At 46.4% G+C, this 27,337-nt stretch overlaps 1 protein-coding gene and 1 pseudogene across 1 annotated transcript in view; one reads left to right on the top strand and one right to left on the bottom strand.

Annotated features, from left to right (window-relative positions):
• Positions 1 to 27,337, top strand: part of ABCA4 (ATP binding cassette subfamily A member 4) — a 136,761-nt gene that overhangs the window by 93,963 nt on the left and 15,461 nt on the right. Inside the window, exons 26-40 of the mRNA XM_065872409.1 lie at positions 133 to 181; positions 3,933 to 4,174; positions 4,830 to 4,954; positions 5,437 to 5,535; positions 6,341 to 6,527; positions 11,672 to 11,766; positions 13,285 to 13,317; positions 14,708 to 14,813; positions 14,938 to 15,012; positions 15,268 to 15,437; positions 17,119 to 17,296; positions 20,932 to 21,047; positions 22,074 to 22,221; positions 25,087 to 25,210; positions 25,578 to 25,707. Coding sequence (XP_065728481.1) covers positions 133 to 181; positions 3,933 to 4,174; positions 4,830 to 4,954; positions 5,437 to 5,535; positions 6,341 to 6,527; positions 11,672 to 11,766; positions 13,285 to 13,317; positions 14,708 to 14,813; positions 14,938 to 15,012; positions 15,268 to 15,437; positions 17,119 to 17,296; positions 20,932 to 21,047; positions 22,074 to 22,221; positions 25,087 to 25,210; positions 25,578 to 25,707 — 1,877 coding nt within the window. The remainder of the gene's footprint in view (positions 1 to 132; positions 182 to 3,932; positions 4,175 to 4,829; positions 4,955 to 5,436; positions 5,536 to 6,340; positions 6,528 to 11,671; positions 11,767 to 13,284; positions 13,318 to 14,707; positions 14,814 to 14,937; positions 15,013 to 15,267; positions 15,438 to 17,118; positions 17,297 to 20,931; positions 21,048 to 22,073; positions 22,222 to 25,086; positions 25,211 to 25,577; positions 25,708 to 27,337) is intronic.
• Positions 9,823 to 10,595, bottom strand: LOC136119019 (nucleophosmin-like; annotated as a pseudogene).

Raw genomic sequence — 27,337 nt, 5'->3', positions numbered from 1 at the left:
GTTCTTAGACAAAGAGTCGTAATGTATTTTCTTCCTATGATGAAGCAATCCCCAACAAAATTGAGCTTGGGTTAGATTTTTCTGAGAGTGGGAATGCCCAAACCAAATTCTCTCTTTTTTCCTTCTTGACAGATTTTTCTGAAGGTCACGGAGGATTGTGAGTCAGGACCTCTGTTTGCTGGTATGGCGCCCGAGTGTGGAGTTTGTTCCCTTACCACACCTACGAGCTCTATCTTGAAAGCCTAAGGAAAAGTGCATAAAACAACAAAGCAGGGAAACACTCCTCCATTGCCTTCATCTGACCCCAAAATAACAGGCATTTTGCACTCTCAGTTCCTTTGATTGACAAAGGAAAGACAAATGGAATTAGATCTGGGTGGGAAGACTAGACGAAATCAGGATTCTTAAGGAGGTCAGGCTGGGAGCTTCACCATCCCCAAGCTTCTCACTCTTCCTGGTCTCCTGTTCCTGCCACATCACCATCCTCATCTCCTAGTCTTATCTCTGCCAGGCCTCTGATCCACTCCTGCTTGCATGACTGACAGCTCACAGAGTTCTTAGAGATAATGGTGACAGTAAATACAACCCAGATGCCAGCTAGGACCTCCTGGCCTCTTTGAGATGGAGATAAAATTATTCTGAGCCCTCATTTAGTGCACTGCGGAGCTTTGAAACTGTGGGGACCGTAATTGCTGTGGATTCTGGGGGTTTCTCTTCCATATGTGTGAGCCCGGCCACCAACCATCCCCTTCCGTGATTTCTACCAAATCTCAGAGCCACACAAAGCACTCATGAGTGCAGTGGATTTTACTGTGGAGGGTGGAGGTTGGGGAGATGGACATGCAGGAGAGCTTACCTGCCGCAACACAGGCCACTTCTGATAGAACAACAGGCATCCACCCACTCTGATAAAATGCTCTCCCTGGCTTCTCCCTTCCCATTCCATTTTCCTCTCTTCTGGTCAGAGGCAAAGCTGTGAGGCAATTCTCATTTGCTGTCTTGGGCACCTGCCATTGGTGCCCAATGGTGATATGTTACACTTTCTACCCAGTGTAACATATCACAGTATTTTCGTGTGCAAAGACTGTTTCCTCTTTGTTAGTTTCCGGTGCTAGCTCTATGTCACGGTTTTCATCTTGCTTTGTAAGTGATCCCAGCTATGCCTAGAATTAACAGTAGTCAAATATATCAGTCCACACATGTGCCATGACCCAGTTAGGTTGTGTGGCAGCCAGAAGAGGTGGCCATCCAGGCAGAGTGGGGAGAAAGGTGCAGTGCTCTGGAGGGGGTGGGAGCAGCTCACCACAGGGCCCAGGTCTTCTTTCCAGCTTTGTAGACACAGGAATTAAATTCCCTCAGCTCACCGAAGGGCAAAAACTTACATTAACCAAAACCAGAATGAAAACATGCTAATTTATATTAGAAGCTATGATGGATTCAAGAATCAGGGCCTTTAATCTGCACAGAATGCTCCTTCTTAATAATTAGGTCCTGGGACTTCCCTGGTGGCGCAGTGGTTAAGAATCTGCCTGCCAGTGAAGGGAACACGGGTTCAATCCCTGGTCCAGGAAGATCCCACATGCTGTGGAGCAACTAAGCCTGTGCACCACAACTACTGAGTCTGTGTGCCGCAACTACTGAAGCCCACACACCTAGAGCCCATGCTCCGCAACAAGAGAAGCCGCTGCAAAGGGAAGCCCGCGCACCGCAATGAAGAGTAGCCCCGATTGCCGCAACTAGAGAAAGCCTGCGCGCAGCAACGAAGACCCAACACAGCCAATAAATAAATAATTAGGTCCTTTTAGAAGAATAAATTACACATCAGAAGACTGGTCATTCTGGACACAGAATGTTCGAAAGAGACAGTCAAGGGTAGGGGTTAAGAGCATAGCCTCTAGAGTGAAGCAGACCAAACATCAAACCTGAACTCTGTAATTTGCTAATTGAGTAGCTTTGGGTAAATACTTAGCCTCTTTTTTTGTTTATGAGAACTCTTAAGATTCAATCCCTTAACAACTTCTATGTATAACATGCTGCAGTGTTAATTAATTTTATCATGTTGTACATTACATCCCTAGTACTTATTAATACTTAGTTTCTTTGTACCTCAGTTTCCTCATATGCAAAATGGGGATGATAATAGTATCCACCTTTTAAGGTTATTAAGAGATTGAAATGAGCTAAAACGTACCAAGTCCTAACACAGTATGCAGTTTCTGGTTATGATCCAACAGGACCCTAATCTCAACACTTACAAATATCTCTTACGTCAAACTCAGCCCTGATTTATACTTTACAAAGGGCTAAGTATCCGTTGTTTTATTTGATTGTCACTATAACCTCGTGAGGCTGAGTAGGGCAGGGATTGACCCCATCTGGGGAAACTGAGCTCATGTAAGTTGGATGACTTGCCTTAAAGTCACACAGGCTTTTGAGTCTTATTATTCCCTGGTCTCCGCTCTCAAATCTAGGACCCTCAATTATACACTCCCACTGTCTCCCACTTTTCAGGTGGCTAATTGTATTTGTTTTGAATAGGCTCCGTTTTAGAGGATGGCATTTTTCTGATCTTGTCTTCAGAGTCTGAAGGAGCCTGTGGCTGTCTATGGAGTCATACATTACATGGTACCAAGAGGGTCCAAGCCATTTCTGAAGGGTGGCTCACTGCCAGTGGCCTCTGGAGGGCAGCAGAAAGCCAGAGACAAACAGACCTGAAGCCCTCAACTCTGGTCTGGACCGTGGACCCCAGTCTGGATGGGGCATTAGGGAGAGAGCAAAGCTCAGAGGATAGACACGAGGACAGGCAGCAACAATCCTACCAGAGGGAGGGCCATCCACAACAGACATCAAATCTGAGCCCAGATCAAGAGAAAGGACGTGGAGATGGGACTCTGGTGCCAGGTAGTCAGTGAGGCTGCAGAAGTTCTCCACCCTCTGAGTAGCAGGCCTGGTACACTGAACGTGCCTGTGAACATTAGCTGAAAGGATGACTCAGCTGACCCAGATCCCTTTGCAGCTGCCCTTGTCCTGGGAGACTTGAGGAGAAAGCAGCTAGGGGCAACTAGCCATCCTCTAGGCCCTCTATGTCCAGCAACATATTGTGCAAATAAATATTAATCAGTGATGATAAACTATAGCTTCAACATAACAGATGACTTACAATGGTTTATAAAACACATTCACGTGTGTTAGCTCATTTAATCTTCATAAAAACCTTTTTCTTGTTTTCATTTTACAGATGAGAAAACTCAGATTCAGACAGGTTGAGTCACTTAGCCAAATTTGAACATCTAGTAAGAGTCAGGATTCAAACCCAGGTCTCCTAACTCCTAGTTCATTGCTCTTTCCACTACTTCTCGGTGACCTCTAAAAATTTAGAAAGAACCAAATCAACTGTGACTTTTACTTTTTCTATGTACACAGGTTATACATGAATATATTTTGTTGTTAAATTCAAATAATACAAAAAACACTAACCCTTCCCACTTCATCCCATGCCCTTATCCAGCTCTGCCCCTGAAGCCGTAACCTCTTTTAACAATTGACAGGTATTCTTTCAGAGCTTTGCACATGTGTACACATTGTGGCTGTATGTGTATACATAAAATGTTTCTTTGCATATGATAAATATGCCAACACAAATATGGTCTTATTACACATATTGTTCTGCACCTTTGTTTTTTGGGTTTTTTTACTTACATGTGTCAGACCTCTCTGTCTTGTTCCCTTGAACTACTGTAGAGGATTTTAAGCAATTTCAGGCAATTCTGTCTACGGATGATTTATATCAGAAAATAGAATTTTCAAAAGTTTATTAACCTTCCTGGCCTGATATTTTGTCGCTGACTTAAATGAAGGGAAAATTGACACAGTAAGAAAACAATGATCTTGTGAATGTTTTTATAAACTATTAATTCCATCTCCCAAACCAGGCGGCACTCAGCAGAAAAGAGAAAACGTCAGTCTTCGACACCCCTGTTTGGGTTCTAGCAGGAAGGCCAGACAGACTCCACAGGGCTCCCACGACCACCCCACGGAGCCCGCTGCACCCCCGGAGCAGGATGGGCACAGCCAACTTAACACGGGAGTGCAGCTGGCCCTCCAGCACGTGCAGGCGCTGCTGGTCAAGCGGTTCCACCACACTGTCCGCAGCTACAAGGACTTCCTGGCCCAGGTATTACTGCAGTCTTTGGCTGTGCTTGTTTGCCGGTGGCCACGCCTACCAGACCTCTCCCAGCCTCCCCGTCCTCTCAGGTTTTCTGGTGCACATGGGATCAGACACGGCGATGAGCACCTTCTTTGGGTTCTGTCAGCTTTGTTTCCTCCCTGTCAACCTTTGTTTCTTTTTGGTAACACAAAGCTTCTTTGTAAGTACTCTACCTCACTTAGCAGAGAAAATAGAATAAGAGTGGATATGTTAATATTGCTTTTATTTTTATAGGGGAGGGTGAAGTCATGTTTTCATTCATTGTTTTGCAGTGACCTTACATATCAAGGTCATTGTCCGCTTTTTCTTTTTATACTTTTTGTTCAGAAACAGAAACTCTGGTTCACCTCTGGCTGAGCATTGGCCTACTTCAGGGTTCAGTGTTGACCTGCTTCAACCACCCTTCAAAGGTTACCAGAACATTCTGTGTTCCCCTTCACAACCTGCCTTTGCACATCCTCCCATCATGTTCCCCAGAAGACTGACCTTCTCCATCAGGGCCCAGTTATGAGGCTGCTGGATAAATGTTTAAAAGGGAGTGTGTATGTGTATGTGTGTGTATGTGTGTGTGTGTAACATACCACATACCACAGCCCAAGTTACCATGTTTATTTTCCCACAGATTGTGCTCCCGGCCACTTTTGTGTTTCTGGCTCTGATGCTTTCCATCATCATCCCTCCTTTTGGCGAATATCCTGCTTTGACCCTTCACCCCTGGATATATGGGCAGCAGTATACCTTCTTCAGGTGCGTAGACTCATCCTCAGATGTCATCATCCACCTCCTTGGGTTGTGGGGCTCCTGGGTCACCTGCTGCTTGGTGCGGCCCTGACCTTCCCACTCTCTGGGACAGTCACCAGCATGATGGTGGTCCTCAGGCTGCCCTCAGAAAGGAAATTAATGAGTCTGCCACTTGGGAAAGGTGACCCCCAAGTGGACATGCAAGACTGCCAGGAGGAAGGAAAGAGAATGCAAAGGTTGGGTGAGTGGGTTGAAGCTCCATTTTTTGGAGTGCAGACCTGATATGGAATCAGACCACTGGGGTGTTCAGATAGCCTACCCCTCTTCTCAGGAGACCTATAGCTACCTCAAGGCAGAATCCTTTGCCTTGTTTACATGCCAGGCATGTAGTAGCCATTCAACAGACATTTGCTGTGTTGCATGTTGGCTGCGTTGTCCCTCTGTCCCAGTCACATGCCCATCGAGTAAGCCCCTCTCACTCTGTCTAGCATGGACCAGCCGGACAGCGAGCAGCTCATGGTGCTTGCCGATGTCCTCGTGAATAAGCCAGGCTTTGGCAACCGCTGCCTGAAGGAAGAGTGGCTTCCGTAAGTCCCTGCGCACCCCTGCCCTAACACCAGCAGCTGCCCTGGGAGACCCTGATGGTGGGGGCCTGGGATGGCAGGGTTGGGAGAGGCCCCATCTCAGTCCTGCTCTGTATTACACGAACACTACCATACCCCTGAGCAGCACTCACCGGCCTCTCCATCAACACCTCTGTGCAAGGGTGTTCACTGCCCCTCAGGAAGCGCCTGCACCACAGGACAGCTCTGTATTTCTATAATTCTCCATATAAAAGTACCATACTGAGTTGACATATGCTACTCACAACTTATTTGAAAGGAATCTGAACGGAGAAGGGGGGCAGATGGGGGATGTGCCCTAGAATGGCATTAGTTACATATATGGCCAACTTTCAATTATTGCTCTAAGTGTGGAGAAGAGAGTTCTAGAGGGCAGTTGAAATCCACCAAGAATTCAAAACGTTCAATGTAATTTTAACTGCTTCTCTCATCCAGTCTTTTTCAGTTATTGATAAGGACCAAAACAGATTAATTTCAAAACCTCTTGTATTTGTTCTCTAAACGGTCAGAGCTGCCAGCAGATAAAAGGGAGATTAAGCCATCCACAAGCTAGATAATTTTTCCCAGCCCCACTCACATCTAGTGAATCAATAAAATTCTAGTCTTGATTTTTTCTTGAGCAGAAACCAACCTCCAAGAGTAGAAGAAAATGCATGGGTCCGAGGAGGAGGAAAGGCTCGGAAGGAGAGGGTTGGGCACTATTTCTCATTTTGAGGAATTTTTATCACCCTTGAAGCTGATTGTGGAATATGTTCTTGTCTTCCATGAGGGAGTTCCCCTGTGGCAATTCAACCCCCTGGAAGACTCCCTCTGTGTCCCCGGATGTCACCCACCTGCTCCAGAGGCAGATATGGACAGCAGACCACCCCTCGCCTTCCTGCAGGTGCAGCACCAGAGAGAAGCTCACCATGCTCCCCGAGTGCCCTGGGGGCGCAGGGGGGCTCCCACCCCCTCAGGTACCTCCCCCTCCAGGGGCTGCTAGGGCCCTGAGCCTGTCTGGGACCACAGCCATTGCGCCTCCTGAGTTTCTAGCCAACTAACGTTTTCAGACTGACGGCTGAGTGAAGGACTAAATGAGGCTCCAGGTCCTTACCTCCTGGAGGAAGCCACTGACCAAAAGCTTCATTTCCACCAAACACTCCCCATTCAATCTAGTAAGAAAATATCTTTAAGTATTGAGAAAATTACACATCAGGCATGATCGCTATAGAAAAATTAGAAAACACAGACAAGTCAGAACAAAAAAAAATTCCCCCATCACTTGGTGATAACCACCAATAACATTTAGTTTTTATCCATTCAAACAGGATTATATTCAAAATGCTGTCCTGAAACCTGCTGTTTTCACTTAACAGCATATCATGAACATATGGCCATGTCAATAAATATACATTTACATTATCATTTTTAATGCCTGCACACTATCCTACTGCTTGGATTTACTTTAATTTACTTAACTACTCTCTCATTGTTGGGCATGTGGTCTTCCAGCTTTTCTGTTATCAACAGTGTTGTAGTGTCCCTTCAAATGCACACTTACTAACAGTTTTAATTAAGAAACTCTCCATGTGCTGTGTAATTAACATGCACACACACACACACACACACACAGAGCTAGCAACCTATGTTTTGCAGGGATAACAACAATCTTGGCTCTGAGCAGCCTCCTCTCTCAGGAGTTCTGAATGCCAGAATGTATCACAGTGAGCCGCTCCAGGGGTTTCAGAGACAGTGAATGGGGCCAGAGAAGTCTCACCTTGTCTCAGGTTGATAACTGGACTCCCAGCTGACTTGCACGGAGCTGGGTCCTATGTGGTCCTCTCTCATGATTTGCCAGTGAATGAACGACTCCCCATGAGGCAGTGTGGCAGGTGGGGCGAGCACCGGCATTGGCATCAGAGAGCCATGGGTGGGTTACTTGGCCTCTCTGAGCCTTAATTTCTTCGCCTATAAATTGGGGATAACTGCACTTATTTCTCAGCATTATTATGAGAATGCAATGAGATAAAGAAACTATTATTTAGAAATAGTTTCAACTCAAGTGATGACAACCTCAAACTAACTGTGGATAAAATATGACACAGCTCATTTCTTTCTCGTGTAAAAGTTTATGTGGGTGGTCCATGGCATTCTGTTATGTCACTCCCTCCTTTCTGGTAAACAAGTCAGCCTCCTTGGCCAAGATGGCAGCATCTACTTTCCAGGCAGCAGATGGAAGAAGGGATGAAGAAAAAGGGAGGGCAAAGTGTGTGAATACACTGTCTTTAAGGAAGATTTCCAGAAGCTACCACAGAGGCACTTTCATGTGTACATCATTGGCCAGAACGGAACATCACAGGAGACTGGGAACTATCGTCTTTATTCTGGGTGTCCTTGTACCCAACAAAAAAGTCTATTCCTATGGCAAACGGCAGAGGGCAGAGCAGTAATGGGGGACAACTAAATTTTGCCACAGCGTCAGTCACAGTTGCTGGCTTGTATATAAATGATTCCGTGTTTATGAACATCCTACCTTTCCCTTTTTTATGCTAAAAGCATGTACCTTTGTATTTCTCAAGCAATATATTTTCTCTTTGAATCGTAACTCAGCCACTACAGCATCACAGGGATCCCAAAAGAGGGACTTAGGGGCTTGTCCCAATTCTCGGTACCCCAGAGGAAGCTTTGCTTCTATTGGGTTTGTGGAGGGCCCCTGTGGCTGCTTCTACTCAAAATACAGCCAGTGGCAGGGCACCGAGGCTGTGACCCTGTGTAGTGAGCCCTTGGCTGGAACAGAGAGGAAAGGCCAAGCATAGCTGTGAGGGGACTCATTCCTCAGTGAATCCTGACTTTAACGCTCACTGCCTCACTTAGAAATGTATTTTCAGTGGTTAGTCCTTGGTCCCTGAGGAAAAAATGTAAAAGACTTTTAGCCAGTCTGGTAAAAAGCAGATCAGTTCCTGTGATTTTCTGTCACTCCTGCCTCTCCTCACTATCATTCATGCTTCTCTTGGGAGCATCTGCATCAGGCATCTGCACAGAAGCTGCTCTGTGTGTGTGAGTGTCTCTCTCTCCACACTTATGTTCACACCCACTCACCACACTCACTCACACACACTCCCCCATTTGCCTGGAATAAGACCAGAGAGTATGAGTTTGCTTCAGAGATGGTAAGTCGTCCTCATCTGGAAAATGGGGTGGTGGCTGTGATCTTCTCTAGGGTCCCCTCCTGTCCTAACATATTCTTTGAATGGTGTTGGGTCCTGAGGCGGAGGGGCTCCATCCCTGACTTCTGGGATACACAGAGATAAAGTTGTAGGAGGATCTCATTTGACAGAACTTTTAGAAAATATTTTGTCATAAATTCCCAGGCACCACCCATTGTTCCAGCCTAGATTCCACCAGGGGAGCCTGGCAGTTCACGTGGGTGCCGTTTTCAGCTTGAGAAGCAGGTGACGGAGTGAAAAGAGCAAGGCTGTGGAGTCAGACAGATGCAGATTCAAATCCTAGGTCAACCACCCACAAGCTCTAACCTGGTGCGAGTTAGCCAACCTTTCTGAACCTCAGTTTCTCTGTCTATAAACGAAGGCAACAGTTCTTCTTTCACAGGATATAAGGATTAAGGCAGATAATGTAGAGCATTTAACGCTGTGCCTGGCACACAGTAAGCATTCAGGAGATGCTAGTTCTCCTCCTAGTGTTAGAGAGGAACAAGGTGAAGAAAGCGAACTGAAGAAGGGAGTAAAATGAGAAAGGGGCGGGAAAGACAGAAACCACGAAAAATGAAAAGAGTAGTGTGCTGATGGTGGTGTAACACTGCCAGAAATTTCCTCGGCTGCCTCTACCCTTGATACCGCAGGTTCATGATTCACCAGAAACTAAACGCTATGTATTCCCAAATTTAAAGTGATATTGCCACCTGGTGGTCAAACTCATGAACTTTTTTTTTTTTTTTTTTTTTGATTCAAATACTTATTGAGCAGCTAGGGAGATACAAAGGTGATTAAAACATGGTCAAAGAGGTGAGGCAAATCCACAAGTAATAGAAAGCAAAGTATAAGGTCCACTGAATCACAGCAGTCAAAAGAAAGTGTTTTAGGAGATCAAGAGATTGCTTCCAGCCTGGAAGGGGGCAAATCAATAAGGGGATTGAGATGAAAATAGAAGACTTCAGTCTGGATTGTTGATGATACTCAGTTTGGACTATATTTGTCTCTCCTTTTCCCCTCTCCCCATCTTTGGGCTTAATTTACCAGTAGTTCCCAGGATTGTTCAATGCTCTTTTTCTATACTTGCTTGCATTTTTGCTTCAATGTCTTCTACAGGGCTAGGTCCTTTCGGTGTTTTAGGAGTTTTTTCCTGTTTTTTGAAGGATCCTTGACTTTTTGATCTTGGTGTTGATGGTCTTGAGTCTTTTCCATTCTGGTTTGATTTTTGTGCATTTTTGGCTGGAGTATCTTGTACAGATTACTTTACTGGAGCTTTTTCTTCAGCTTCCTCATCATCAGAGTCGTCATCATCTTCATCATCGTCATCGTCATCTTCATGATCACCTTCATCTTCATCAGCAACAAGTTTTACTTTTTTCCGTGGAAACTTGCCACCACTTCCAGGGGCAGACGCTTTCCAGACTTACTTAGGAGTGCCACGTCCTCCTCCTCTTCATCTTCTGACTCTGCATCTTCCTCCACAGCTACTAAGTGCTGTCCACTAATATGCACAGGCCCTGAGCCACACTTCAACTGTAAGACCACAGGTGGTGTTAGTTCAAAGCCCCCAAGGGAAACTGTTGGCTGCACAGACATTTTCAAAGTTGCCAGTGTTACTTTGATTGGACTGCCTTCATAATTCATCACCTCTGCTTTGATGACGTGCGATTCATCCTTTGCGCCAGCCCCTAAACTGACCGTTCTTGAAGATAACTGGTGCTCATTTCCATCATTATCCACCTTAAAGTGATCATCTTTGTTGGCCTTTAGTTCACAACGAAAAAGATAGTTCTGGGGCCTCAGAGGGCTCATGTCCATGTCCATCGAATCTTCCATGGGTTGATGGCATGCACTTAGGTGGGAGAGAAGGTGGACGGAGATAAAAGACTACTGTTCCAGGGAACAGTCGCGCAGGACAGAATCACACCAGGGCTCGTGCACTTTTGAATTCTCTAAAATCTTTTGATTAACTCGGAGTTCTTCTAGATGTATTCTGAAAGTGATTTGTAAATTGTAATGCACTGTTTGAATTCTTTCATTCATGTCAAAATTTATGGTGCCAGCTATATGCCAGGTACTATTCTCGGTGCTGGGGACACAACAGCTAACAAGTCAGAAAAAGTCCTGGCTCTCACAGAATTTGTATCCAAAAGGGGGTAACAGATGAAAACGAGTAAACAGATTAATTGGAAAGAAAATTTCAGGTAGAGGTGAAGACGGTACTACAGTATGTGACTAGAGATAGAAAATGCTTCTCTGAGGAATAAACTTTGGGCTGAGATTTGAATGATAACAAGTTAGCCATGAGAGGTTGTCCAGGGAGAACATTCCAGGCAGAGGGAGCTGCTGCCAAGTGCAAAACTACAGCAGGAATGAGAGGTGTGCATTTGAGAAACAGGGAGAAGAAGTGGGGAGGTGGGCAGTGGGCGTGGGTAGCAGCAGGTGAGCTCAGCCTTGGTAATGAATTTGGATCTGATCCTAGGGTTTACTGGAGTGTGGTAAGCAAGGCAAATGGGATGTTCTGATTGATATTGTTAAGCTCAGTCTGGCTAATGAATGGAGAATGGATTGTGCAGGGCCGCGGTGGAACCAGAGACCAGTTTGGAAGTGTCTGTAGAGGTCCAGGTGACATGTAGGTGGAGGCTTGGTTTAGGGTAATAGTGGTAGAACTGGAGAGATGCTGATGGACTAGAGATTTATTTTGAAGTGAGAACTGTCCTGTGTCATCAGTGGAGTAAAGAAAAGAGAGGGTTCGAAGGTGACTCCCACATCATTGCTATGGGAACTGGGGAGATGCCAGCGCCTTACTTAGTATTTTCCCAGTAGCTGAGTCTATAAATAATTTTTGGAAAAGAACAAGAAGTTTCACCTCAAATTCCGAAGTAATTAATGCAGATATCTCATTGCCTCAGAGAATACAGCGCAGCACTGAAATTCTACAAGACCTTACAGACAGGAACATCTCCGACTTCTTGGTAAAAACGTATCCTGCTCTTATACGAAGCAGGTAAGAAGAGACCTTTCTATACTTTTCATCCTGGCTCCCTGTGGGAAATATTGACTAGGGACAGAAGATAATTTCCTCTCATGATTTATCAACAATCAGGGCAGTGGAATTTTTTCTTTTTCCTAATTTGAGAGCCTCATCCCATAGAAAAAGCAATGGAGGCATATACAAGTCGAATGCAACTTATGATTAATCTTGCTTTATTTTTTATTTTGTTTAGGACAAGCAGTTAACGTTTAAGCCATGCACTATTACAAGTAAAATAAGAAAGTATAGAATTTGTCCAAAATACAGCCTCATATTTTAATTAGTTAAAAAACAGAGGTGCCTCATATTTTAATTAGTTAAAAAAACAGAGGTGACGTTTGAAGGGAGGAAGGAGAGTAAGGGGAAATGGTAGAGACAAAGAGAGAAGCAAGAGGGAAAAGTAAGAAGCAAAAGGGAGAAAGGAAACAGACCAAGATCGGAGAGAGGCAGTGGGATAGTCTGCATGAGCCCACAGGTTGTCCAGGTTAACTGCACCTGTCACACTCTAACTGTGAATTATCATCTGTATCACTGCCCTTTCAAATGCAGCTCTGCAACTGTTCTCACAAGCCCCACCCCGGGAACTGCTTCAGCAGTCCCATCAGAGCAAGTAGTATGACAAGAGCATGCTATGGAGAGAGGATTATAGGGGACCCTGATCTGGGCCCCATGTTCCCTGGAACTTTAAAATAAAACATACTGTCTAATTTTAGTAGTAGTTACAGTTACTTTCCCTCCCAGTCCCTCAACAAGGGGTAAATGGACTCAGCTAACTATAACACATTGCAGATGGTGAAAGCAGCTGTTGAGAAGGCAGTGCCAAGCCAGCAGTTAGCAAAATGAAGAACAGTGTCCAAGCACAAAAATAAAGACAGGCTGCATAGAATCTGTTCAGTAATGCAGTGAACAACGACCATCCCACACTTTGAGTTCAGCAGCAAATTCGCAATATGGAATTTTGGATTTTGTGCTTAATGACAATGGTAGTCCATGGGGCCGAACTATGCGGACTAGAGTTGGTATCTGCGTGTTTCCTATCTTGTAATTTTGCCCCTGATTGACTGGAAGCCAGTCTCTTAACTTTGGGCTAGGAGTAATTCAGAACTTCCTCCAAGTGTGCAGGTGATTATGAAAGCCTCGTTCTTACAGGGTGGAAGAGGGGAGGGCTGCAGCCTTCACTCCATGCTGGCATGGTCGTTGCTGTATTTTCTGGGTCCAGATCACCTGACAAGTGACCTTACAACAAGGCCACCCAGAAAGCCCTGCAGGCAGGATGTGACTTGGAGAGGCAGGATTGGAAAAGATCAGTCCTTTCTCCACATATTTATTCAGGCTGGGCCCCTGGCCTGGGAGGTTTCCACATTGCTTGGACATCAGGAAGTGCAAAAACATGCCCCTGAAGACTGGGAGACCCCAGTGAGTGTTTTGGGAAGAAAGTTAACACTACTGCATACTTGTTGTATTCATTGTATGATTTGTTTTGGCTTTCAGTTTGAAGAGCAAATACTGGGTCAATGAACAGAGGTAAGAAATTATTTTTATAAGAAATAAAAATCTCAGAGTGATCTATTTAAATTCATTGCACATAAAAAAGCCACACCTCAAAGTCATGTGGTTGAGCTCTTCTGTATGTGCTCAGGAATTCATAAGACATGTCTTGAAGGATACATGGCTACACACACCCTGGGCCCAGAAGATGCTCAGCAGTAGATCTCCTTGGAGGGCATAAATGAGAGGTGATGTTCCCTGAAGAGGAATTCCAGAGCGCTCTCACTCCAGGAAGGTTCTAAAACCTCCGAGCAAATAACAGTTTAGAACAAGAGCACATGTAACCTAAGCCCTGGCACTCCTTGGCCCATTCCTTTTAAGCCTCAGGGCATCTGGCCCAGCCCCAGACTCACCCCGTTCCTGAGGCATCCTGAAGGTTCACACGGTTCCCAAGGTTGCGAATCCTCTAGGGATCACCTAGGAGTGAGCCCGCCTCGCGGGCTCCCTCAGGAACAGGGCCTCTAGAATGAATGCAGAGCTGATGTGGACTTGACTTCCTGGGCAAATCCTAGACTATAAAAGTGAAATTCAGCTTTTAGAATTGTTCCCAAGAGGGAAGTGAGGGACCTCAGCTGAAGCAGAAAGGTGGGGGGACAAGTTGAGTCCCTAAGAAATAAAGTTCTTCTCCTCTGCCTTGCCTATCCAACAAATAAATCTTGTTTGTTGAGGAGTTTGGCTTTTATGCTGCCATTGAAGGGTTTTAAGCCAGAGAGTGACACGCCCAGGCCGGTGTTCGAGCACCGTTACTGAAGACTTCCAGAGCAGTGTGGAAGATAGTTTAGAGTGGGAGGGACCCAAGGCTAGGATCCAGTTAAGGACTAGAGCAGGAGTCAAGGCAGGGGTGGGTGAGAGGCACCAAGAGAGGCACGGCAGGACTGGACCAGTTTCGATGAGTCCAGCACACCGGAAGTACCTGCAAAGTACAGAAGCAGCACAGAAAAAGGACCACTGGTAGGGGTGGGAGAAAGTCAGGGAAGACCTCAAAGAGAAGATCACATAGGACAGATGAGCTGGAAAGGCACCCGGGGAAACGGGGAGCCCTGCAAAGGCAGAGAGACACAGAGGCAGCCTGGACCACTGTGAGCTCTGGAAATGATTGCATGGCCGGAATGGGCCACTGGAGGGAAGGGTTGAGGAGGGGTGAGGTTGGAGAGGTGCGCAGACACCAGGCTCCGAAGGGGTCAGTCCTGGAGGCAGTGAGGAAGATGTTAAAGCTGGTTTGTAAAGGGGAGCTATGTTTCCCGATGGACCAAACAATTCCTGCAAAAATACACACTTTCCTACTGAAACTGAGAGCTCCGGTAACCACGAGGCACACACACATGGTTCATGGCACAGGTCTGAGGACTTCTTGCTCCCTTGTCAGGTACGGAGGAATTTCCATTGGAGGAAAGCTCCCGGCTCCCCCCATCACTGGAGAAGCCCTTGTTGGATTTTTAAGTGACCTTGGCCAGTTAATGAATGTGAGCGGGGTATGTAAACAGACTGGAGATTTCGTAGGACTTTCAACTTGTCAGTTATGAAATAGAAATGATCATGAATGCTAAGGGAAGGGGGGAAAAAAAAACCTCTTGGTTGTTTATTATGGTTTTCCAGGGCCCTCTCACCAGAGAAGCCTCTAAAGAAATGTCTGCTTTCCTTAAACATCTAGAAACTGAAGACAACATTAAGGTATTGGCCCTGCACAGTCTGCCCTAGAGCTAAAAACTCATGTGAGCTGGTTGTTTTATTTTCATTTTCCCAACTTAATTAAATTCCATCCCTCCTCCTGTTTAAATCTGGCATGGAATGTCTCCCAGCGGCCTAAACCTTCCTCCCTCTCACATTCTTTTTCCTGCAGCTCATTTTTTCTTTAAACAGCTGCTGTTAGTGCAGAGTCTCCTATGTAGTAGCAGAGCCTAACAAAGCCACATCTCCGCCCTCTAGGTGTGGTTTAACAACAAAGGCTGGCATGCCCTGGTCAGCTTCCTCAACGTGGCCCACAACGCCATCTTACGGGCCAGCCTGCATGAGGACAGGAACCCCGAGGAGTATGGCATCACCGTTGTAAGCCAGCCTCTGAACCTGACCAAGGAGCAGCTCTCCGAAATTACAGTGTAAGCTACTGAGGCCCCGGCCTCACAGCTTTCTAGTCACCTTCTCCACTCTAAACACCCCGAGAGGATTTTCACTAGCAGAAGCTGCTGGGCTGGATGGCAAGTTTGTTTAATCACACACACACACACGAACATAAGACTTCATGTGCCAAACTGCGTGGCCATTCTTCCTCCTCATATTTATTTGGAAAGTAAGCATATGTTTGGTTCCGTTCCCTTTTGGCTCTTGATAACACATTGCTCCTGGAGCTTACACAAATACTCTCCTTTCCAGTATGCAGAATGATTGCCAGGAACTGGGAGGTTCAGTAAATCTTTCATCGCCCCAGTAGTAATTATCTTAGATTCCAGTAATTTCCCCCAGACAGTCAGGCTTCGGACATGTCGACAGATCCTTACCTTCCTAAAGCCTAGGCTCAGCTTCTAGCAGTAAAAACCTCACTCTTTTGCAATTTGTAGCATGTTTGCCTTATTCGAGGCCTACATTTGGTGAGAATGCCTTTGTTAGAGCAAACTCCTTCTGGAAGGCAGTTAGGGGACCCAATATACTCCAAGTGCCCTGAACGTGCCCAGGGTCATGGCTAAACTTGGGTGGGTCCTGGGCCCTTGGGACCTTCCTCAGGACACCCTCTGAGGCCCTCGACTGAGGAAAAGTAGTCTATGTCCATTCTCACTTAGCCCAAATTTCTATACCTCCTGCCAAGCCTCTTGAATATGAAATATGAGAGAGGAGTCTCTTGTGATTATAAAAATAGTATACAACATAGTATATGCTCATTAAATAAAGTTTATAGAATAGAGTTTTAAGAACTTAGTATTTATAACCCAACACAGTTTAGGGTGTTTCCTCTAAACATTTTTGGGTGTTTCCTTCCAGTAATTTGTTATAATCTTAGTGTGTGTGTGGATCAAGCTATTTGTAATTTTAACAGAGCAGCGACTAGCACATATGGTGCCTTTGTGGCAATTAGTAAAAGGTGCTCCTTTCTCAAGGCGGGCACTGGCTTACACTGGAGTGCATGGCTTGTATGTGAAGGTCGGGTTGGATTTCAGCCCATACTTTCCCCCTTAGCCAGATGCTTTCTATCTGATCTGGGAAAGAGTGAATAAGATCCAACATCCTGTATAATCAGCCTGTTCCCTTTTTACTTAAATTTATGTTATAACGTAACATTTCCCTATGTTATGATGTTTCTTGAAAGCGTGATTTAACAAGATAATTTAAATAAAGATAAATTTTTCTTTTAAAAATTTATTTCTTTTCACAGACCCTATAACTATCTACATAAAAATTCAAGAGCATCTATAGACAAATTATTAGAACTAATAAGAGCATTGCAGTGCATGAGATTAATGTAAAAATCCGTTTCTATACACAATCAACAAATAATTAGAAAATGTAATAAAAAAATGTATCTAGACTTTTGTATTAACAGGGGACAATATTTGATATTAACCTTAATATTCAACATCAACGTAGAACAGGAAATGCACAAATATCCATTTACCTTTGACCCAGTTTGATTTACACAGCTGAGTGAGATGACAAGCTTCAGGCTGGGGAAGGGGATTCTGGAGGCGGTTCCCTGGCATTGGTGAGGGCTTCCGAGAGCCTGACTTTGTTCTTCTCCTGCTTCCGCTCCTCCTCCCCTCTCTCCCTCTGTCTCCCGTCCTTCTGCAGGCTGACCACTTCTGTGGATGCTGTGGTGGCCATCTGTGTGATCTTTGCCATGTCCTTCGTCCCTGCCAGCTTTGTCCTTTATTTGATCCAGGAGAGGGTGAACAAAGCTAAGCACCTCCAGTTTGTCAGTGGAGTGAGTCCCACCATCTACTGGCTGACCAACTTCCTCTGGGACATCGTAAGTATCAGGACCTAGCACCTCCCTCACCCCCGTGGGCCCAAGGTGGGTGGGCGTTTGTGTGTGCTCTGACTGAAGGGACGTGGCAGGGTGGGGCTCTCATAAGGCCAGGGCTGCTGGAAGGTGATGTGCCCAGGGCCCAAGCTGGGGAAAGATGCAGGGCACAGCTTAGCAACCACTGAGTGGGAACTCTGTAGGCCCTGCATAAAGGGCCTTCTGATGCACCAAATAATCACTGCTCTGCAGCACTGAGGCTGGCCTTCCTGAGGGTAACCGGGAGCTGAAGAGATGATATCAAGAGGCCCTTCACACTACATCCTCTTGTTAGGTCGCACCACACCCTCAAAGGGGTAAACTGGAAACTGCTCTGTGGTAGAGTTGCCAGATAAATAAGGGGCACCCAGTTCAATTTAAATTTCAGGTAAAACAATGAACAATTTTTAGTATAAGTATATCCTAATCCCCCCCCCAAATATGGCATTCTTACACTAAAAAATTTATTGGTTGTTTGTCTGAAATTCAAATTTAATTGGGCATCCTATAGTTTTATTTGCTAAATCTGGGAACCCTATCCAGTGGCCTTATTTTGCCTACCCAACCAGAGCTTCACTATATTAGATTAGCCACCACTTGGGGGAACATGAAGAAAAAATTATTTATCAAATCAACAGCAGACTACCACCTCTCTCACAATCAGGATTGGTGGGGGAAGAGAGGGGTCAGGATGGGTTACCTTGCGACAGGCCACAGGGTCAAAATGGCTTGACAGTGAAGGCCTGGTTGTAATGTGGGAGCTGTTATGACACTAACTCCAGTCTATTCCAGGCGTCTTGGGGAACAAGATGTTTTGTTTTATCTCAGCATTCTAAGACTAATGCGAGTCTCCACTTCATGGTGATGATAATGTATATCACGATGGAGACCAACACAAACAACCTTTTCCACTGTGACTTTTAATAATGATGGCAAATATCTTACTCAACTTACTAAGCAGCCATCACTTAACAATATAAAGCCAGAAATCATCAGTACCAACTGATCTTCCCTCCTCTCTTCTGTCTACATGAGGAAACACTTATGAACACATGGGGAGGAGGTCAGAGCCAATAAACCTCACTTTGGATGAGAACATCCCTTGCAGCCACCCAAGTTGGCCCTGTGCTTAAAACATGAGAGGAGCTAGGCTCACCTGCACTGAAAAGCTATTAAAGTGCTGGGTTTTTGCATTCAATTTTTTTTTTTAAGACAAGGAATAGAATTAACACTTGGGGCTGACCCACTGTGTGTGCCTGACTACAGACAGATCTCTGAGCCTAAGGAGAAATTGGTGGACAGAAGGACAGGATGGGTGTCTGAGTGGGAGATGATACTAGCAAAGTAGACACTTAGCAGCCTAATGAAGGGTTTGGAGACGGTGACTATGATGCCAGCAGGCTTCCTGATGCTCTAGAATTTTAAGGCTGGCCTGGAATCTGGACTCAGGGAGCTATGGTATTGGAGCTAAGCACCCTCCTTAGCCAGTGGCGAAAAGATAACATTGGCCTGGGGGGTCATTGTTGAATAAATGAACAAATACTCATTGTTTATATCATTCGCGCAGCGCATATACAATGTTGTAAGTTCTTATTTTTTATATATTATCTGTTTTTCTTTTCTTTTAAATTGGGAAACAGCCACAAACTTACAAAAACGTTGTAAACACCGTTCAAAACTATTTTCCTCACCCATTTGAGAGTAACTTCCAAACAAGATGTCTCTTCATACACACATACACATACACACCCCAGCCACCTCCAATGTGCACCTCTTACAAACGAGGACTCACCCTATACAATCACAACGCAACTGTCAACATCAGGAAGCTAGCACTGATGTATCACTTCCATCTAATCCTCAGACCCCACCCAAGTTTCCTCAATTGCCCTAATAATGCCTTTATAGAAAAATAGCTAGCTCAGAATCATGCACTGCATTCAGTTGTCCTGACTCTTTAGTCTCCTTCAGCCTGGGATTGTTCTCAGTCTTTCCTTGACACTCATGACTTGACACTTTTGAAGATCACAGGCCAGTTATTTTGCAGAAAGTCCATTAATTTTGGTTTGCCTCATGTTCCCTCATGATTGGATTCGGGTCATGGCTGCAGTTTCATGAAGGGATGCTCTGTCCTGCTCACTGCATCCTGTCAGGTAGCTTCTGATTTCAATTTGTCCTGTTACTGACGATGGTCACTTCAGTTACTCGATGAAGATGGTGTCTGCTGAGCTTCTTCACTGTAAAGTTACTTTTTTCCTTATAATTAATAAGAATTTAGAGAGATGTACTTTGAAGTTATGTGAATATCTTGTTTGTTTGTTATCAAGCTTTCCATTTATTTATGCCTGTATGGAGTTGTGGTTCCTGTGTGAATCAACAGACTACAATCTGATACCATTCTTAACTGATTTTGGTGCTCAGATTATCCCCAGTCTGGCCAGTTGGAGCCCCTTCAAGCTGGCTCCTATGCTCTCTTGACTTGTGTCCCCACGTTTGTTGAGTACCTCCAAGTTCTTTGCCCAGCAAGATGTTCCTCCCCACAGCCCTACCCTGGAATCAGCCGACTCCCCCAAGGAGCTCTTGTTCCTTCCAGGGGAAAATGTCCCTCAAAAACCAAGATCTCGGTGTTAGATATATTCACTGGTCCCAGGCCTTCTCAGTGGAGAGAACTAGGCGAGATATGCAGGTATATACACAGACATACACACATTTACATCCATACTTCTCTGTCTATCTATACACTGAACAAAACACTCACTAAAACCACTAGTTCCAATCCAGCACCACAGGCTCCCTCTGGTTTTCTGTCTTTCCATATTTTTAACTCCCTTCTGCACAAGTGAGAACCTGGTTTCTGTTGCCCCTGACTCATGTGCCTACCTGAGCAGTACACCTGTGTGTAATAAGCCCCCATCTCTGCCCTCACCCTCTCCCCTGTGTGGACACGCTCCTCTCCGTGCTCCAGCCACCCGCCATGCGCAGGTCCTCCTCGTGCTGCTCTGGCTCTGATATCCCGCAACAGATCAGCCCCCTGTAAAGACACCCTCCTGACCCCACTGGGGCTCCAACACCGCACACCAGTCCACCTCCGTGGATGCCCTTCTCACCCTTCTTAGGCTTTCATTCTGCTTGGGACCACTCTGACTTCTCCCCTTACCCCACCGTGGCTGCCCACATTTCCCTGTCAAGCCTGCTGGCTTTAGGACTTAATTCTGTATGAAGGGAAGGGAGGAAGTGATATGAGGCCAAGGATTATACTTTAAGCTTTTCTGAATTCTGGAGACATGCTTAGAAAGTAGAATCAACAGGACTTTGAGATCGATTGGAAGGAGAGAAGGAGAGATCAGGTGGAATTTTATAATTCATTCTTTCAAAAGATACAGACTGTACCCTCCCTCCTGTGTAGGGAGGTGGGGGTGGCATGGGGTAGAAGGACTAAGGACAACTTAACATACGTTCGCTAGCCAAGAAATGTTTAGACGAATAGAATCAGAATCCCCAAACATAAGTGCTGGAGGAGGCTGGCCCAGCCCTCATTTTGCAGAACAGGAAGCACAGGTGCAGAGAGGTTAAGTGCCTCCCTCCCTTCTTCTCTCTTCAAGATGAATTACACTGTGAGCGCTGCACTGGTGGTGGGCATCTTCATCGGGTTTCAGAAGAAAGCCTACACTTCTTCAGACAGTCTTCCAGCCCTGGTCGCACTGCTCATGCTGTACGGGTGAGTTGTGTGGGCCATTAGCTAATGTTGCCAAAGGGAAGCCAGGGGAGGAGGCTGCGGTTCTGACAGAAAACCAGGGTTTGCAGTGCCAGGGTCAGCTTCCAGCTCCCAGCAGGGTCTGCGGCTGCTGACCAGGAATCTGTCTGGCTTCTGTCTCCGACTCCACACACAGAGGGATTCCTGCCCCTCAGCCCACTCATCCACTCGGGTACAATGGAGACACCCCACAGGGCTTGAATCTTAATCTTCTTCCACTCAAACTGTGACCTGACCAAAGTCTGGGAATCCATCACTCCCCACTTCCTCACTCAGCTCTGACTCTCATTCATCTGTGGCCAGTCCGTCCATCTCAGTGTCTCCTGTACTAGCCAAGGGTTATTTGCACATGGGAGACTGCACCTGAAAAGCTGCTCTGGGTCAGGGCCAGAGGATAACACAGGGATTAAGTCCAGTAGAATTATAGAGCATGCAACTTTATATCCAGGCCCACCACTTACTATGTATGTAACTATGGGCAAGTAATTCACCCCACTTGGGCCTCAGTTTCCTCATCTGTAAAATGGAGATCATAATACCTGGCCCTACCTATCAGGGGCCAGTAGAGTCTTGCCAGAGCAATGGTCTCCATTCATCTGTCTTGGAAATAGAGAATTCAGGAACCAGTGTGACTGTGACACGTCAGCTACAATGAACTATGAGCCTGTTGGGATCTCAGCCCAGCTTTGCTGAGCCAGACTAGAGTGGGAAGAACACTCCTATGTTATGTAAGGCTTTATCATTTACAAAGTACATTCACAGCTTTTGCTTCTCACAAAAACTCCATGAGGTGGTCAGGAGAGGCATTGTTATCTCCATTCAAAGATGAAGAGCAAAGACCAAGGGAAGAAGTATCTCTTTGGTTTCCCCAGGACTCTCACCAGTTCAAACGTACCACCCCATGTGAGAGGGGAATGCATTATATCTAGGGGTACAGTAGATGGAACGGAAATTGGAACTCCGTCCACCGTGTTGTGTCATTTCACACAGATGGGCAGTCATTCCCATGATGTACCCGGCATCCTTCCTATTTGATGTCCCCAGCACAGCCTATGTGGCCTTATCTTGTGCTAATCTGTTCATCGGCATCAACAGCAGTGCCATCACCTTCGTTTTGGAATTATTTGAGAATAACCAGGTAAGCGTAACTTTCTCAGCTTCTTTGATTATTAGGATACTGGAGAGTGTGATGGTCAAGCAGAGCCAGAGGCAAGCACTGTGTCTGTACAATCTTAGTGTATAAATGAATGTTGCTTCTTCCTTTCCTTTATCCTTCCCTCCTTCCCTTCTTTCCTTCCTTTCTTTTTTTCTTTAAGCTCCTTGTTCATTTGTGTGCTCTGAGTGTCATGGTTTTCTGAACCCTTTCTGCAAGTTATAATTGACCTTTCATAATCCTAAGCTTTTAGATCTTCTTACTTCTTCAAGAAGGTTTCCTTGGGGACTTTGGGTGTTAGGTTTTATACACACACACACACACACACACACACACACACACACACACACACAGAGGTAATGCATTCATGTGATTTCAAAATTTAAAAAGAACAGAAAGGTGTGCAATGAAAAGCCTCCTTCCTACTCCTGTTTCCCACTCACCTAGTTCTCTTCTCCAGAGACAACCTTTCATATGAGTTTCTTATGTGTTCTAGAGACATATAAGCAAATACATATATAACCTTTCTCCCAATTTCTTACATATATTGTAACAGAGTAACATATACTATTGTACATGAAAATTAATCCTGAGGTTAGGGTTAGGAATTTGGAGTGCTGAGTGACTCACTTTTATGAGCTATGAAGTTCAGTTGTCCCCTTCACACCCCCAGACTTCTCCTTGCCCAGAAAGAACTGACAAGAATGAATCCTTAAAACAGTGGTTGTGACTACAGGGTTGTCTTTGCTCCACACTCCCTCTCCCAGTCCCCTGTGTCTGAGCCCTGGCCATGACTGTCCTGGGAACATACCCAGGAATCGGTGGGCTCTCCTGTGTGCCTGTGTCCCCAGCACCTCTCTAGCCTTTCCCTCTCTCAGAAGGTCTTTGAAGTTGAGAGGCTTGGTACCAGCCAGAGCATCTGCACAGACGTCCTGTGGCCCCTGTCCCCACTCCTGCCTCTGGGCGCTGCTGGGAAGACCCAAAGCAAACCTGCACTAACCACCCAGTCCAATGGCCTCCTGAGAGCGACTCTTTCCCTGACCTTGTCAGGCTTTCTGTGGCCACTAAACAAGAAGCAAAACCCCATCTGTCCCATGACTGATAAAAAAACGTACCATGTCACAGTCAGACCCCAGAAGGGAGGTGGATGAGAATACAGACTCTGCCAATGGTCAGAGCATCCTGGAAGACTGAAAATGCTGCTCTTCAGAGCTGTTTTTGTCACAGGCTCACAGCTCACTAAGTCTTAAGCAAACCTGTTACTTCAGAATAATTAAATAGCTTAAAGCAACCCAAAACATCCTCCCTCCTGCGGGCTGCACTCATTTAGCCAACAATTACCGAGCACACCCGCTCCCCTGCATAAAAAAAAAAAAAAAAAAAAAGCTGGTTTCTTTCACCTAAACTGTGGAATAGATGCTGCAGAAATTCCCAGGATGCCACAGGAGGCTCCCCAGGTCCCAGAGGCATCCACTAGGTAAGCACCATGTGATGGATGTGCTGATATAAACAAGCGTGGCCCCAGGAACTCCCCTTCCAGTCAGTAAATGACCTGCACACCAAGTTAGGAACTGATACAAACCACGGTACGTGACATTCCATAAGACAGTGTATGGCAGAACATCAAAGGAGCAAGACAGATGAAACACTGCAGACCAGAGTGGGCCAAAACAGCTGGACTGTGGGGGTCAAGAGGATCCTGGTAGAGGAATTAAGTTTGAGCCTGGCCTGGAATAAATAGGATTTTATTATCCCATTTAATAAACAATGAGGTACCTTCTGTGAACTAATCATGTGTAAGGTGTTTAGGAAGGACACCAAAATGATTTGGACCCAGTTCCTGTTGTCTGGGGACCAGTGACTAGTGCAGAAAATAGGCAGGTAAACAAATAATTAATCATGGCAATGTGGTAAGTCCTGCGAGAGGGGATTGGATATTTCACCGTGGGAATCTGAAGAGGCTTGTGAGAGAAGGGGTTATTCGAGCTAGCTTTCTAAAGGAGGGCAGGAATCTGCCAGAGAGCAGGAGGGGAGCAAGCATTCTTCCCAGCTAATAGCAATGGCCAGCAGAAGCTGCAAGTGCAAAGGCCTAGAGGCAAGAGAGCATGGTTCCTTCCAGGAGTAGTGGGGTGGGCCTATGGGGAGGGGTAGATGGAAGGAGATGGGGTAACGTGAGCAACAGTTCGGAGGCTGGAGAGGAAGGAGGTTGTGCAGCAGGGTTGGGCCAGAAGAGTGGGTCAGCCTCACCCCCTTGGTGTCCCCTCTGCCTGACACTGACACTTGAGGCTAAGGCAGCAAGCACCTTCTACCACCCGAAAACAAGTCCCCACAACTCAACCCAGACAACCAGGGGAAGTCTCCAACCATCTTTTCTGCTGGTGACAGTTGCAGACGGCTGTAGCTGTCCTGTGGGGGCTGAGAAGCAGAGCTAGAAGATGCTCAGGGCCCCTCTCCCGTTTGGTACAAGCTAGGCTAAGATATTGCCAGTGACAGAGCCTCAGCCCCCAGTGTGGCTCACAGCTGTACCAAAGGAGAGAGACTTGGGCCACACTCCCAGCAGCTGCATCTCCTGGTAACAAAAGCCCTGGAGCGTTCCTGTGTACTGTCAAAGTGAGTCTGCAGTGAAAGCTCCTCAAGCAGGCTGCCGGCTAGAGGCACCTCCTGTGAGTATTCCAAAACTTCCTATCTGCTTGACGGATCCCTCCGGTAGCCAGTCTGACTGCTGCATCCCCTCTGGCTGCAGGCCTTCCACTGGTCCTGGTCCGTGAGGGCATCCAGGCCCCACCCCGCTCAGGAGGGGCAGCCAAGCTTGGCCTCCATCACTGACTGTCCTGCTTTTCTGTATTTCAGACACTGCTCAGGCTCAGTGCCGTGCTGAGGAAGCTGCTCGTTATCTTCCCCCACTTCTGCCTGGGCCGGGGCCTCATTGACCTGGCACTGAGCCAGGCTGTGACAGACGTCTATGCCCGGTTTGGTGGGTAGCAGTCACATGGCCCTGGATCCTCCAAGGCCGGGAGGGCTGCAGTGGGAGTTCCTATGACAAACCTGCAGCCTGGGCTGGGGCCGGGGTCACCTGGTTGGTCTGGGATTTCCCGGACACTAGAAAGAATCGGAGTGCCTCCGTTTCCATGGCTAAGGAGACTAGGAGGGGTCAAGGGCAGTTCCTACTCTTCCCTACTCTCACTTGAGGAGCCGGTATGAGACTCGGGTTTGCCTCTGACTTAATCCCTTGCATAAGGCCTAGTCTAGCTGAGCCTAGTGTTGTAACTAGGTCTTTGGGGACAGCTGGGGCAGTTAAGTGAACTTAATTCCTGTCGATTTCTGGTGGCCTCCATCCCCAGGTGAGGAGCACTCTTCAAATCTGTTCCAGTGGGACCTGATTGGGAAGAACCTGGTTGCCATGGCAGTAGAAGGGTTGGTGTACTTCCTCCTGACCCTCCTCATCCAGTACCAATTCTTCTTCACCCTATGGTACGCTCGCGCCGCTGCCCTGAGGGTACCAAGGCCAGCTCCTTGGGCCTGTCAGTCAGGGAACTTGATTTTACATCCAAGTGGTCATCTCTTTCCTCACGAGCCCCACTCCATAAAGTTTTTTATGCTCTCGAAGCCTGGTTTGTTCCGAATAATACAAGAAGAGGTACATTAATATAGGCACATTAGAATTTGTGCGTATTTAAAGTTTAAAAAAGTGTTTAAAATACAATGCTATTAATTTCAATCACTAATATTTAATCCCATTCATTTAAGAAACAGATACTCATATTAAATTGGATCATAGCATTGCAAATGATAATGATTCATTGGTATCCAAAGTACTAGGAAATGGATTTATGCATTCATGAGAAAATAGACAAAGTGGGCCCCTATGCTAGTTAGAGATTTGAGAATGGGGACAGGGCAGGGAAAGAAGGGAGTAATATGGGGGTGACATTCGGGGTGAAGGCAGCCAGGTGCAGTGTGGAGCGGGTGGGGCAGTGACTGTGCCCCCCTGGCTGGGGAGGAAGGGGGTTCCTGCCGGCCCTGACCCACCCCAGCTGTGCCGTTCTTCCCATGCTCTTGCCTGAGGCCCTGCATCATTCTGAAGTGGGTGCTCAACTTTCCAGAAGGCAGCCCCCTCTGCCACCCAGGCTGACATTTACTGGGCTCAGCCCAGAGGCCCAGATTGCAAATCATGGGGCACTCAGAAGAAGCTTTCCCCGACAGTGTTTGTCTCTTATCCTCTCATCCTCTCAGGCTGAATGTGCTCACGTGTAAATAAAGATTCAGAGGACTCGTCTTGAGGTTTTGATCCACAGGGAATTGAATTGTTGGAAAGAGACTGAATGAGATAATGGGTGTCAACACACTTAGAATAAAACAACATGGCCAGTACGTGGTTCTAGTGTGGGAAAGACAGTGTGCGGAGTCGCTGTCCACGGGAGCCTCAGCCCTTACAGGACCCCTGCAGCTTTGGCCACATCTTAGGGGGCCTGGGGCAGGAGAGGGGGAGGAGTTATTTACTGAAACAGACTCATTAGCTTCAGACTCTGGTGTCAGCACCATTGAGCGTGTCCTGCCGCATTAGGCCGGAAAGAAGACCAGAGAAGTATTCCACAGTCTCTGGATTCAAGAAGACAGCCATGGCCATACTGAGAAGCAACCAGGAAAAGAGAGGAAGGAGAGGGAGGAAGAAGAGGTGCTCTTGGTAGAGGACACGCCTGCCTGCGGGGAGTTCAGGATGTCCGTGAAAGGAGAGGGGGAGGGGGATGAAAGATGGGCCTGGAGAGGAGGGCAGAGCCAGGGGGTGAAATGCCCCCCACCTTGGTGAGGACCTAGAATTTAAGGCTGAGGGCAGCAGAAAGCTGTCGGGGTGTTTTGCTCAGGGGAATGACATGATCTGCCGGGGTTAGAAGGGGAGAGACCAGACAGGAGGCCGCTTTGGCACCCAGGCGTGAGACAGTGGTAACCTGAAAAGGAATGGGGACATTAGGAGTTGGAGTAAAAGAAGTTGATTGGGTAAATAGTAGGAAGTCTGTTAGACAATACTTAGTAATGAACTGGATATGGCCAGGGAGGAAGGAAGGAAAGCATGGAGGTCAGGGTGTTCAGGGAGGGTTTCAGA

This window comes from Phocoena phocoena, chromosome 1 (assembly GCF_963924675.1).
Source record: "Phocoena phocoena chromosome 1, mPhoPho1.1, whole genome shotgun sequence".
NCBI lineage: Eukaryota > Metazoa > Chordata > Mammalia > Artiodactyla > Phocoenidae > Phocoena > Phocoena phocoena.
The sequence above is the reverse complement of the archived record's forward strand: the minus strand, read 5'-3'. Positions and strand labels throughout refer to the sequence as shown.